The 14,680-nt window shown below is 42.4% G+C and overlaps 1 protein-coding gene across 1 annotated transcript; it reads right to left on the bottom strand.

Annotated features, from left to right (window-relative positions):
* Positions 1–2,649: 2,649 nt before the first annotated feature.
* LOC122931635 (DNA damage-regulated autophagy modulator protein 1-like) lies at positions 2,650–5,878 on the bottom strand. Its single transcript, XM_044285712.1, has 7 exons — positions 5,760–5,878; positions 5,271–5,338; positions 4,931–5,073; positions 4,114–4,285; positions 3,731–3,786; positions 3,474–3,560; positions 2,650–3,367 (listed from the first exon to the last, which is right to left on the bottom strand). The coding sequence occupies exons 1-7, from the start codon at positions 5,876–5,878 to the stop codon at positions 3,290–3,292; spliced, it is 723 nt and encodes a 240-aa protein (XP_044141647.1). The 3' UTR covers positions 2,650–3,289.
* Between the last annotated feature and the right edge of the window lie 8,802 nt (positions 5,879–14,680).

The raw sequence follows: 14,680 nt of genomic DNA on the forward strand, positions 1-14,680 counted from the left end.
ACTTCAGGCATTTTGGCATTTCCCTCTCCCCAGTCTTCCTCCAGACTCTGGCACCTTGATTTCCGAATGACATGCAACAGTCCAGTGCTGCTTCTCTGTAGCCCAGGTCAGGCGCTTCTGCCGCTGTTTCTGGTTTAAAAGTGGCTTGACCTGGGGAATGCGGCACCTGTAGCCCATTTCCTGCACACGCCTGTACACGGTGGCTCTGGATGTTTCTACTCCAGACTCAGTCCACTGCTTCCGCAGGTCCCCCAAGGTCTGGAATCGGTCCTTCTCCACAATCTTCCTCAGGGTCCGGTCACCTCTTCTCGTTGTGCAGCGTTTTCTGCCACACTTTTTCCTTCCCACAGACTTCCCACTGAGGTGCCTTGATACAGCACTCTGGGAACAGCCTATTCAGTCAGAAATTTCTTTCTGTGTCTTACCCTCTTGCTTGAGGGTGTCAATGATGGCCTTCTGGACAGCAGTCAGGTCGGCAGTCTTACCCATGATTGCGGTTTTGAGTAATGAACCAGGCTGGGAGTTTTTAAAAGCCTCAGGAATCTTTTGCAGTTGTTTAGAGTTAATTAGTTGATTCAGATGATTAGGTTAATAGCTCGTTTAGAGAACCTTTTCATGATATGCTAATTTTTTGAGATAGGAATTTGGGGTTTTCATGAGCTGTATGCCAAAATCATCAATATTAAAACAATAAAAGGCTTGAACTACTTCAGTTGTGTGTAATGAATCTAAAATATATGAAAGTCTAATGTTTATCAGTACATTACAGAAAATAATGAACTTTATCACAATATGCTAATTTTTTTAGAAGGACCTGTAATTACAACGCTGAAACTAAGCACAGAATGTAGATACAGCACTAGAACAAAGCTCATAACACAAATACTCCACCATAACCAAGTTCACTACATAAATGCAGCCCCAGAATTTAGCCTATAAGTCAAATACAGTGCCAGAACCAAGCTCACTACAGAAATACAGCACCAAAATTAAAAATATCTTTAAAGTCATCAATATGTGACCTGCAGGAGTCTTACTTCCAGAATCTCAGCCTCGTCCTCATCTTTTGATATCATATCCATTGGTCACATGGCCTTTTTGTAGCTCAATCCCATTACAGTACAAAAATATCCTCTTATGTGTGCCAATACAAAAAAAAAAAATGCGGCACAAAGTATATGAACTGTGATGTCACACGCAAGAATAAAGCACATATGCTGTCACAGAGCAAAAATATGCAAAAAGTAAAGCTTAACAAAAGAGATATTGCAAACAGCAGAAGTAACCATGAGGCTCCATTGAAACACTGAAAGAGCATTCACACGACCGTATTTTCGGTCCACATCGGATCAGCATTTTTTGCGGATCAGATGATGACCCATTCATTACAGTGGGCCCTGCAAAAAAATAAAATAAAAATAGAGCATGTCCTATTCTTATGCGTTTAGCAGACAGGAATAAGCATTTCTAACAAAGGGCAAGATGTTCTGATCCACAAATGCGGAATGTACAAGGCTGGTATTCATGTTTTGCGGATCTACAATTTGAGGTCTGCGAAATGGATATGGTCGTGTGACTGCTCCCTTAGAATAGGTCATATTAAATTATCCATGTATATGTTTTTACTAGAGATGAGTGAAGTTTTCAAAAATTTGATTCGGACGCTTCGCCGAATTTTTCCAACAAATTCAATTTGAATTAATTAGTGATTAAGCGCGTTAAAAATCAGCTATTTGCCGGCTGCAGGGTGCGTGTATATGGGTGTACATCACTGTGCATTGCAGAAACATTCATAGCTAGTCCGCTGTGGTAGTGAAACAATTATTGTGCATTCGTATGACAGGCAGTTGACAGGCGTCACTCTTAGACTCAGTTCACACTTAAAATTAGCCTTACATGTCAAGGACTTAACCTACAGTGGCCCAGGATTCTACTATAGGGTGAAAGAGCCCTATCTTTTTACACCGTCTGCTGATTCCATATAGATTGCTAGAGAACCAGTTCTGTTACACACTGATACAAATATGGCCCCCATGACAGATGACAGAGTGTAGAGGGTGTCAGCAGTAAGTTTGTGTTGACGTCACTGTTTATTTTTCCAGCATTTGGTCAGTAATTGATCAGTATTGCTAAGGCCAAAAGAAAACAGGAGTGGGTCCAAAACAGAGATGACTTGTGATTGGAATATTTGCATGTCTTCTGTGTTTTGTACCCAGTCCTGCTTTTAGCTTCCAAATCATGAGCAAATCCTGATGCAAAATACTGACTGTGTGATAGAGGCCTTATGGATGCTCCAAAGACAGAATCTGTTGTGTTTTTCATTTTTCAGTTCTTCTGACAGATCAGAAGTATAAAATCTGGGTATTTTTGATATCTCTTTATATTTTTTCCAAAAAGATGTCATTTATAATGCCGATAAAATGACAACCACTGCTTACATGCTGTTTACTTATATAGAAAAATCTATCTTTGCCATTACCACGCTCTTCATGTCACTTCCAGAGATTGGTCTGATCACCACCAAGAAGTTTCCCATCCTCTATTATCTAATATTAGTTATAATAAGTTGCCTACAATGAATGATAAAGAGACACGGACACATTGTTTGCTACCTCATCTGGTGACTTTTATTTATTAAAAGGGCAGAAATTTTGAAATGGCCCTGTTGATGGAAAACCCCTAACTCACAAAGAGTCGTCCTTCAACACTCAGGAGAGGAAAAACCCCCAGTGGAGGAAACCTCTAGGGAGCCATGGCTGAAGGACTGCCCCTCCCCTGGGCAAAGGGGTAAAAAGTCAACATTTTATGTGAAGTAGCTCTGGACAATCAGGTAAATTCCAAGTCCAGAATTGAGAACAGAGACCGAGCCCGGAATCTGTCTCTTGATGCAGTAGATTAAATATACATCTGACTGCAGAAAGTCCGGTAAGTGTCATATCCAGTAGCGAGAATAGAGACCAAGCCTGGAATCTGTCTCTTGATGCAGCAGATATAATATATATCTAACTGCGGAAAGTCCGGTAATTGCCATGTCCAGTGGTGAGAACAGAGACCAAGCCTGGAATCTGTCTCTTGATGCAGCAGATAAAATATATATCTGACTGCTGAAAGTCCGGTAAATGCCATGTCCAGTGGTGAGAACAGAGACCAAGCCTGGAATCTGTCTCTTGATGCAGCAGAACTGCGGAAAGTCCGGTAAATGCCATGTTCGGTATTAAATCCAGCAATGTCTAGATGGTTTTAGTTGTCTTCCTGGCACGCCGCCCCTGGTTCTTAACCTTAGATTTTATTAGGGGTTTTCAGGGTCCTGGGTCTTTTTCCTCAGAACGATGGAGATGCCTTCTCGGGACAACTCTAATGACAAACACTGAGAATAAAAGAAAAGGGAAATTTATCATAAAATGGATTTCTTCAATATATTATCATTAAACAGCTTACTGGGTGCATGAGACTTTCATGTATAATCTACTCACCTGGAAATCTGTATAATTCATGACAGGGTAAACTGTCAAGCCGAAGAATCCCGTCCACTCACCCACTAGGCCTGTTATAGAGAAGATCTGCAGAAGAGAGAGGGATGGAATAGAAGATATTAGTGCCCAGCAGTACTCACCAGTGGTTCTGGTATGGAGTTGGGTGGGAGGATCACATATCCACCAAGAGTTTCTATATCACTATTACATAGGACACATGTGGTTACTTAAGATGGCAAATAGAGACATAAACTCACCTCTTTACAGCTATCAGTGGTACATAGAAGGAAGAAGCTGCCCAAACCTACAGCAACTGAAAGGAGATGTTAAGGAGAAGTAACAAAAGTCTATTAATATTGTGTTTTCTATACTGTCATGTCTCATCTATGCTGCAATAAAGTCACTGGAAGCAGATAATCACCAGTGTATCCAGCACACAACATTAAGACGTATATTGTTATCCAGTTGGAAGGTCTTAGGGAAATCAATATAGAAATATAGATATACTAAGGCCAAAACGCCAAAAAAAATCCGCTTAGGACCAACCAAAATGTTATTAAAATGTTACTTGTATTTCTTAAAACTTAAAATGCTAATATATCTACACAAATAATTGTACCAGCCGGCTATAAAAGGATACAGATGAGCAGTGCCACAATGGTCACCAAGGTTGATGCCAGTCTAATGTAGCACATGCAACGACTGCTGAGGGATCTCTTGTACAGGCATATAGATTGACACAGGTTGTATATGGCAAAACTGAAAAATGCCACTCCTGCGCTGATCCTGTGGACGAGGGGATTGGTCTTCATCTAGAATGTAGACAGAGATATAAATGTCACAATGAGCTCGTTATGGAGATCTTAGAATGCAGAAGAGCAGAGTCCGCAGGTGGAGTGCAATTACACAGGGGCAGTAATACCTAAGGCTAGTTACCAGGGGGTATCATGGTAATGTATGCTTCATTTGGCACTATGCCACTGAGCATCAGACACTATGGGGGAGATTTACTAAGTGTCACAATTTACACTAAGAATACGAATTACAGTCTTGTTATAAGACAAATTTACTATTCTGGTGTATGGACCCAGATTCAGGACAGAAATGTGTCTTACACTTTATAGTTTTACTTAAAAAATTTGTCAAGATTTTGGTATGTTTTGTCGCACATGAAGATGCATTTAGGCCACACCCCTTTCCTTTAGGCGACACTCCTCCTTATCGGACAAGGCATAAAAAGCTTAGCAAATGTGATGCTACACATGGACACCAGCTTTTTGGTGCAAAATGCACATTTTACAAATAGAATTTCCGCCCCTATGTTTTCTATGGAACAAACACTAAATGGGGGCCCAGCGCAGTATATATAGGTAACACCGGGCCCAAGCATTGACCCCTCTACATGTAATTGTTCTGATTCCTCTGTGTATTTATACTTTATATAAAATCTGACTAACCGAAAATGCGCCGGTCAAGGCTGTCCCAATACATGCCAGCCATCCCATGGCATAGAGGATTCTCTGGCCGATGATATGTCGCTTCTCTGATGGCTCAGAATGAATTATCATGAACCTGTATTTGATGGAAGCCATGCCAGCTCCTGAAATAGACAATACATGTTATCAGTCAGAGATTTCCATAGGTCATTTCTATAAACACTTGCAATAACCTTCAGGAGTCAATGATGATTACAATCTCTAGTGATGGCCACCGCTCAGTGCTGGATAGTGATCATAGATCTGGAGTCACTGAGATCTTCATCATGTAGTCTCCCTATAGGAAGCTGCATCCACTTACCTACAATGGATATAACCATGAAGACGACTGTGAAGACCACCGATTCGGGGAACTCTTCTCCCGTGTTACTGTGAAATAAAGCAAAATATTGGAAGTTACTAAGACATGAGTCGGAAATGTCTCATGAAGAACAGAGGAGAATTTATGCACTTTTACCTGCCCTGCCATATATCTATTACTTCCCCAGTACACCCAGTGATATGGTCCCTGCGGAGGAGCAGAGGATCTGGGTAAAACTCGTTAAGAAATGAATAATTATTACTATCATCACCACCATTACTATTATTATTATGACATTTATAGTGGACACATTGATGTTCTATAGACTTATAGTCATTGTGATATTTCCCACATGAACAAAAAGATGGAGTTTATTAATAATCCACTAATAGTAATTCTAATGTAATAATACCCCTCCCAGGAACGATACCGCAGTAATGCTAATAATTATACTACACAGTCAGGAATCTGGCCCCCGTCCCCTCTTACCTGATGTATGGATATTTTGAATGGCCTAAGATGACAGTAATGGTGGTCGTGGAACAGAGACCTAATAGCATCCATATGGACAAGAAGATAGGCAAGAATGCCAAACCCTGGATCTCCATGATGCAAAGAAAAGATTTGCTCAGCAAAAGCCAATCTGTCTCTCTGTGTATTCACAGTTAATTTGGCCAAGGTAAAGTCAGCCAGTGGTTTTCCTAGGCTCAGAACTTGGTGATGTCACTAGCTTCTGTGATGTCATCATATATGCTTGTATCTGATTGGTCCTCAGGCTCCTCACTAGTTTCTGTGATGTCATCGATGTTGTGTCATCATCACACATGCCTGAATATGATTGGTCCTCAGTATCATATACTTTATAAATGGCAGAATCTCTTAGTTATACAATGACAGATCACACACTACCATATCACTAGGTGACCAACCCTGCTGCCATATCTGACCCTCTGCCTCTTCCATTTAGTAAATGAAGGCACCATGAAGGTATTTGGGTTCTGCAGATGGCACTGGGGGTGAAATTGTTACCTGTCTCATCTCCGCTCTCCAGAGGTAGACTGGGAACTTAAAGTGGCCCTCGAAAAAATAGGAAAAGTGGCCCGGTTTTGTAAATGGGTCCAAATTGATGGAAGGCAGGACCAGCAATACTATATTGTGGCACATTATACCACCCCAACAAAGCCAAATACCACAGTCCATCACAAAATACTGCCAGAAGCACAAAATGCATCCCCAAAAACTTCCACTGGCTGGCCCTCTGGGCATCGGTCCACCAGGAAATTTCCGTGTAAGGTCTATGGTCAATCCACCTCTGACGCTCTCCTATCCAAATTACTCGTAACATAAAGCCAGAGATTGAGGTTGTAGGCATTTATTTTTACACTATATCTTGGGGGAGGGGGACAAGGGTTGGTGTTTTTTTTGTGCCAGAGTTGATTTTTTAATGCAAATCCGGCACTGCCAGTGTTATGCTGCTCCTTAGTCTTCATGTTATTACACAAGCTGGTAAGTGTTACAAGAGCAAAATCTCCTCAAAACCATACAATATACTGAACCAATGGATATGGAGTAATTTAAAACATAACTTTTACTAGTTCAAAAAAAACAAATAAATGAGTCGCAAACGTTTAACTATAAATTGGTGATAAGGAAAAAAAATTATTCTTGCCACCTCTGGCGTGTGTTGCTGATCCTTTCTTTCCAAGTCCAAAGGGATGGTAATTATCCTGCAAATCTTGCGTCACAAACACAGAGCACCCGCTCTGATAGGGGTGACTTTATCTGGAACCTGTCCTTCAGTGACCGTATCCTTAAAAAGCCCTCACTCTATTCCCATGGGGAATAAAGAGACTTTCAGTGACAGTGACTGTCACTCTGTCACATTTAGGACAGAAACATACTGTACATCTGGGATTGCACGTGCATAAGTGACTGTCACATTTAGGCCATAAATACGGCTTTGGCATACTGGGGTGAAAAAAGCCTCTGATCTACTGCACATCTGGGATTACACATGCATAAGTGACTGTCACATTTAGGCTAAAAATATGGCTTTGGCATACTCGGGTGAAAAAAGCCTCTCATATACTGCATATCTGGGATTACACATGCATAAGTGACTGTCACATTTAGGACAAAAATACAGCTTTTTGGTTAGGGTGGAAAAACCCTCTAATATACTGCACATCTGGGATTCCAATGCATAAGTGACTGTCACATTTAGGACAGAAATACAGCCTTGGCATACTGGGGTGAAAAAAGCCTCTCATATACTGCACATCTGGGATTACACATGCATAAGTGACTGTCACATTTAGGACAGAAATACAGCTTTTTGGTTAGGGTGAATAATCCCTCTACTATACTGCACATCTGGGATTACACATGCATAAGTGACTGTCACATTTAGGACAGAAATATGGCTTTGGAATACTCGAATGAAAAAAGCCTCTAATATACTGCACATCTGGGATTACACATGTATAAGTGACTGTCATATTTAGGCCATAAATGCGGCTGTGGCATACTGGGGTGAAAAAAGCCTTTCCTATACTGCACATCTGGGATTACACATGCATACGTGACTGTCACATTTAGGACAGAAATACAGCTTTTTAGTTAGGGTGAAAAAAAACTCTTATATACTGCACATCTGGGATTTGACAAGCATAAGTGACTGTCACATTTAGGCCATAAATACAGCTTTTTGGTTACTGGGGTGAAAAAAGCCTTTCCTATACTGCACATCTGGGATTACACATGCATAAGTGACTGTCACATTTAGGACAGAAATACAGCTTTTTAGTTAGGGTGAAAAAAAACTCTTATATATTGCACATCTGGGATTACACATGCATAAGTGACTGTCACATTTAGGCCATAAATACGGCTTTGGCATACTGGAATTAAGGGGTAATTGAATACACAGTGAAAAGTTGAAATAGGGCCACCAAGGAGATATTAATCACCACAATCCAATACTCCAAAAAAAAAAAAAAATTAAGACAGTTATACTTTAAGATGCCTGGTTCTGTCAATCAGGCCATGGAGAAGAGGAGGAGGTGAAGCAGTGCTCAGAAGAACTAGACCAACCCCATTTGTTCTTCAAGCACCTTATTTGCAAAAAAATAAAAATTAAAAACAAAGATAAAAAACTTCTTGCACGATATGAAAAAAATAATAATGCGGATGTCAATGGCTACATTTATATAAAAAAAAATCTAAGGAAGCAACAGAAAATAATGCACTAACACAACAGATGCAAGCAATATATATATATATATATATATATATATATATATACACAGGTATATATATATATATATATATATATATATGTATAGTGGGGTTTCGCACTGGTAGATAGGGTAAGCGGACGCAGTATAGAGGCAAAAGACAAGTTCTTAATGCAAAACTTCAGTGTTTATTCACACCTGAGGGCAAATGCACAAAACAATGCTTTACTTTGCAGTCTTGGTGTTTACTTCACACACAATGGAAAGTACATCTTGGTGTTTCTTCACAGAAATTGGAAAGTTCATATAAGATAAGTCACCTTGATGTCAGTTCTGCCTCCAGCAGTCCCCGGCAGGCTTTAGGAGGCCTGTTTCCTCTGCCCATGGGTCTCAGCCCTCCAACCTGGCACCAAGCCTCAGATCCCAACACAGAGATCCTGCTGCTGAGCCCAGCTGCCTATTAAAGGACTGCCAGGTGCTGCCAAAAACCCTAGACCGGCAATTCAAATCCAGTGCGGTATTTGACCCCATCTGGCTGCAATCAGCCCAGCAGCACACGCTGGGAGGAAAATACCTGTTTTCCCAGACCATTCCCCTCACTGTGTCACATCCCCCCCCCCCCCTTTGCTTAACCTTGAGGGGGTGAAAACTCGCCACACAATGTACTCGAAACAGGGCATCCGCATTTCCCTGCAACCGGCCTACCCTGTGTTCCACTGTAAATTTAAAGTTCTGTAGGGAAAGGAACCATTTAGTGTGATGAAGGCAGTTTTCTCTTTGGCAGTCTCCATCAAGGGTACCAGCCAGTACCCTTTGGTGAGGTCCAAAACAGAAAAATGCCGGGCTTGTCCTAAACTCTCGATAAGCTTATCCACCAGGGGCATGGGATACACATCGAATTTGGAAATCTCGTTTAGTTTACGCAAAAATCGTTACAGAACTGTAACGTCCCGTCCGGTTTGGGTATTAAAACTATAGGACTGGCCCACTCACTTTTAGACTCCTCAATAACGTCTAGTTGCAGCATTAGCTGCACTTCCTCCGAGATGACTTGTCGCCGAGACTCGGGTACCCAGTATGGCTTTAACTGGACTTTTGCCTGAGGCACAGTGACAATGTCATGTTGAATTGTGGAAGTGTATATGGGGAGGTCTGAGAACACATCCGTGTTCCTGCTGACTAAGTCCCTGGCCTCCTGAGTCTGTTTAGAGCAGAGGCTGTCAGCAATCTTCACTGTCACAGCCTCTTCCCTTGCATCAGACCGAGGGGCCGGAACCTCTTCCCCTAGAAAACCTGGCCGTGGGCTGTCGTCAGTACCAGTCTCCCAATCTTTCCAAGGTTTGAGTAAATTCACTGTTACACCTGCTCCAGCTTTCGCCGCCCTGGTTGGTTTACCTTGTAGTTTACCTCTCCAACTTTTTTGATTACTTCGTAGGGTCCCTGCCACCTAGCCAGGAACTTACTGTCCACGGTTGATACCAGAACCAAAACCAGATCTCCCAGGTTAAAGATACGGACCTGACGATTATAGACCCGACTTTGAGCTCACTGAGCTGCCTCCATATGCTCTCTTACACGAGGCAACACTGTTTCCATACGTTCCTACATCTGGGTGATGTATTGAATAATACTTTTATATGGGGTGGGTTGTTGCTCCCACACCTCTTGGGGTAAGTCCAACAGACCACGAAGAGGTCTGCCATATAGCAGTCCGAAGGGCGAGAACCCACTGTGAACATAAGATAGGGCAGAAGGAGGTCCTAGTCTTTCCCATCCTTACACACCACTCTTTTTAACATAGTGTATAAGGCCAAAAAAAGACATTTGTCCTTCCAGTTCGGCCTATTATCCTACAAGTTGATCCAGAAGAAGGAAAAAAAAAAACTGTGAGGTACAAGCCAATTTTCCCCACTTAAGGGGGAAAAAATTCCTTCCCGACTCCAATCAGGCAATCAGAATAACTCCCTGGATCAACGACCCCTCTCCAATAGCTATAGCCTGTAATATTATTACACTCCAGAAATTCATCCAAGCCCCTCTTGAATTCTTTTATTATACTCACCATCACCATCCTCCTCAGGCAGAGAGTTCCATAGTCTCACTGATCTTACTGTAAAGAATCCTTTTCTATGTTTCTGTACAAACCTTGTTTCCTCCAGACACAGAGGGTGTCCCCTCATCACAGTCACAGTCCTGGGGATAAATAGATGATGGGATAGATCTCTGTACTGTCCCCTGATATATTTATACATAGTAATTAGATCTCCCCTCAGTCGTCTTTTTTCTAAAGTGAATAACCCTAATGTTGATAATCTTTCAGGGTACTGTAGTTGCCCCATTCCAGTTATTACTTTAGTTCCCCTCCTCTGAACCCTCTCCAGCTCTGCTATTGTCTACTTTGTTCACAGGAGCCCAGAACTGTACACAATACTCCATGTGTGGTCTGACTAGTGATTTGTAAAGTGATAGGACTATGTTCTCATCACGGGCATCTATGCCCCTTTTGATACAACCCATTATCTTATTTGCCTTTGTAGCAGCTGCCTGACACTGGTTTTTACTGCTTAGTTTGCTGTTTATTAAAATTCCTAGGTCCTTTTCTATGTCAGTGTTACCGAGTGTTTTACCATTTAGTATGTACGGGGGATTTGCATTATTCCTTCCCATGTGCATACCCTTACATTTGTCAGTGTTAAACCTCATCTGCCACTTCTCTGCCCAAGCCTCTAATCTATCCAGATCCATCTGTAGCCATATATTGTGCCTCTTCGGTGTTAATTACTTTACACAGTTTAGTGTCCTCTGCAAAAATTGATATTTTACTGTGCAAGCCTTCTACAAGATCATTAATAGATATAATGACGAGAATAGGGCCAAATACTGACGCCTGAGGTACTCCACTAGGGACAGTGACCCAATCTGAGTGTGTACCATTAATAACCACCCTCTGTTTTCTATCACTCAGCCAGTTACCCACATACAGGCGTTTTCTCCCAGTCCGAGCATTCTTATTTTATATACTAACCTTTTATGTGGTACAGTGTCAAATGCTTTGGAGAAGTCCAGATATACGACATCAATTGATTAACCACTGTCAAGTCTAGAACTTACCTCCTCATAGAAACTGATTAAATTAGTTTGACATGACCGAGCCCTCATGAAGCCATGCTGATATGATGTTATTTTCTTGTTTTCATTGAGATCCTCCAATATAGCATCTCTTAGGAAACCTTCAAACTGTTTACTCACAACAGATGTTAAACTTACCAGCCTATAGTTTCCGGGATCTGTTTTTGCACCCTTTTTGAATATTGGCACTACATTTGCTATGCGCCAATCCTGTGGAACACTCCCTGTCAGTATAGAGTCTGTAAATATCAGAAATAAGGGTCTGGCTATAACATTACTTAATTCTCTTAGGATACAGGGTGTATGCCATCTGGTCCTGGCGATTTGTCTATTTTAATCTTTTTAAGTCGCTGTTGTACTTCTTCCTGGGTCAGATAGGGCACTTTTAATGGGTAATTTACTTTTACATTCTGCATTTCATGTGACAGCTTAATTTCCTCAGTGAATACAGTGGAGAAAAAAATATTTAATAGCTTTGCTTTCTCCTTGTTTCTCTCTGCAACCTCCCCCTCATTGCTCTTTAGGGGGCCGATACCTTCAGATTTATACTTTTTACCATTTATCTAATTGAAGAACATTTTAAGGTTAGTTTTGCTCTCTTTGGCAATTAATCTCTCAGTCTCTAGTTTGGCGGTTTTTATTTGCTTTTTACATATTCAATTTTTTTCCTTATAGTTTTTCAGTGCTTCCTCGCTACCCTCCTGTTTTAGTGACTTAAATGCTTTATTTTTGTAATTTATTGCTTTCGTTACAGTTCTATTTATCCACATTGGTTTCTTCTTGTTCCTTAACCCTTTATTCCTATAAGGTATGTACCTCTCACAATTAGATTTTAGGATGCTTTTAAAAATATCCCATTTTGTGGCAGTATTTTTTTTTTTTTTAGGACTTTGTCCCAGTTAGTTACGCTTATGACCTCTCTTAGTTGGCTAAGTTTTGCTTTTTTGAAGTTTGGTATTTTTGTTCCTCCCTATAGAAACTCTTGTTTAAAGGATAATTGGAAGGTTATTACTTTATGGTCACTATTCCCCAGGTGTCCCCCAACATGTTTTTTTAATGTTTGGTTAAACCTTTCTACCAGGCCGTCAGTTTGCGGATGATAAACGGATGTCCATAGCTGTTTGATGTGCAGCAACTTACAGAGTTCCCTCATGACCTTGGACATAAATGGGGTCCCCTGGTCAGTCAGAACCTCTTTAGGTAGCCCTACTCGGGAAAACATCTCCATTAACTCTTTAGCTATAAGTTTGGCCGATGTATGTCGCAGTGGCACCGCCTCCGGATACCGAGTGGCGTAATCTAGGACGACCAAGATGTGTTGGTGTTCTCTAGCGGACTTCGGTACTGGACCTATGAGGTCCATAGCGATTCGCTCAAACGGTACCTCGATGATCGGGAGAGGTACTAAGGGACCGCAGAAAAGGTTCTAGGGACTAGTTTGGGCAAGACTTGCATAATTCGTCCAACTCTCTAAACACACTGGGCCAGTAAAACTGTTGTAATATCCGTTCCTGTGTTTTCTGCATTCCCAGATGACCCCCGAGAATATGTTGGTGGGCTAACTCTAACACGAGTTTGCGATAAACCTGGGGCACCACCAACTGTTCAATATGTTCACCCCGCAGCTAGTTTACCCGATACAGCATATTCTGATGAACCACAAAACGGGGAAACATCGACTAGGCCCCAGGTTGTTGTGATTCACCATCAATTATTACCACATTCTTCCAGGCTCGGGATAGGGTTGGGTCCCGGTGTTGTGCTGTATCGAGATTTTCCCCGAAGATGTTGAGGTCTGCCAACTCAGGACCCGGTGGCAAGTCCTCCACGTCTCCCGCCATAACACTCAGCGGGCTTGACTCCTGCTCTTCCACCGAAGTGATGGTCAACTCTACTGCTGGCCCTTTGGCATCAGGTTCCCAAGGATCTAGCCTTTCTCCTGAACAAAGCCAATCTCCTGGGTTTACCCCTGACTCACAGGTATCAGTAACTCTCACAACCGGCCATAGGGCCGGGAAGCCCGGAAAGTCTCTCCCTATTATGAGTTCATAGTGTAGATTTGTGGCAACTGCCACCTGGTGGGTCCACCTGCCGGCTACCACCAGCGCAGTGGTGTAGTCTTTTAAGTCTCTATGGATACACATCACCCCGACTTTCCAGCCAGTATACTCAGTGGACTGCACTAGCGTAGCCCTTACTAGGGTCACCAGGCTCCCTGAGTCCAGAAGCGCCTCCGCTTCAATCTGGCACAAGTGGTCTAGAGATTCCAGGGTTCCTGGCATAAAGTGACTGACGGTAACCACAATTAGTGTCCATGGGCCCAACCCGATGAGGACATGGTTAGGCTCCTGACACTGCCAGCAGACTAACTGAGCCAGGCCCATATTGGGTACATCCCGGGTGGGTTTCATCGGCTCAACTCTCCGAGCCTGGGGTGGAGATTTCCAGGGTTTGACTGCCCCCCTCCCAAAAGTACCTCCACCAATTGTGAGGTTTCGCACAGGTGGATAGGGTAAGCGGATGCAGTACAGAGGCAAAAACCAAGTTCTTGATGCAAAACTTCAATGTTTATTCACACTTAAGGCCAGGGGCATTGCTAGGTTAAAACATTCGTGGCCTGGGCCCCTGTTGTTTTGTCCCAGGCCCGAATGTCCTGCCTGCCTGCTAGATACAACTGTATTGCCATCCAGATGGCAATCATGGGACCATTAAAACAGTCAGTGGTTGAGAAGGACCTGCGATGATGTCACCATCATGTGACCAGTGCAGGAGAGGGCGGCAGTGAAGAGGGGAAGAAGCTGAGTTGATGTCTGCTACATCAGGAGAGGTAAGTGAAGGGACAGGCAGAGCAATGCTGAGAGTTGTGGTTATTTAACTGGGACTGTATGTTAGGGCTGAAGGGAGGGATGTTATTTACATGGAACTGTGTGTTGGAGGTGGCTGGGGAGGGGGTCATGTTATTTAGATGGGACTGTATGTTCATAGTGGCTGTAGGAGGGAGTGATGTTATTTACATAGGACTGTATGTTGGAGGGGGCTGGGACA

Source organism: Bufo gargarizans, chromosome 3 (genome assembly GCF_014858855.1).
Source record: "Bufo gargarizans isolate SCDJY-AF-19 chromosome 3, ASM1485885v1, whole genome shotgun sequence".
In the NCBI taxonomy this organism is placed as follows: Eukaryota; Metazoa; Chordata; class Amphibia; order Anura; family Bufonidae; genus Bufo; species Bufo gargarizans.

Excerpts from the sequence above, each read along its gene's own strand:
- LOC122931635 (XM_044285712.1), bottom strand. The coding sequence starts at position 5,878 with ATGGAGATCCAGGGTTTGGCATTCTTGCCTATCTTCTTGTCCATATGG. Across the intron at positions 4,286-4,930 it reads CCTTGACCGGCGCATTTTCG|ATGAAGACCAATCCCCTCGT; the intron begins GTTAGTCAGATT and ends TCTACATTCTAG. Across the intron at positions 3,368-3,473 it reads TGAATTATACAGATTTCCAG|TGTTTGTCATTAGAGTTGTC; the intron begins GTGAGTAGATTA and ends TTTTATTCTCAG.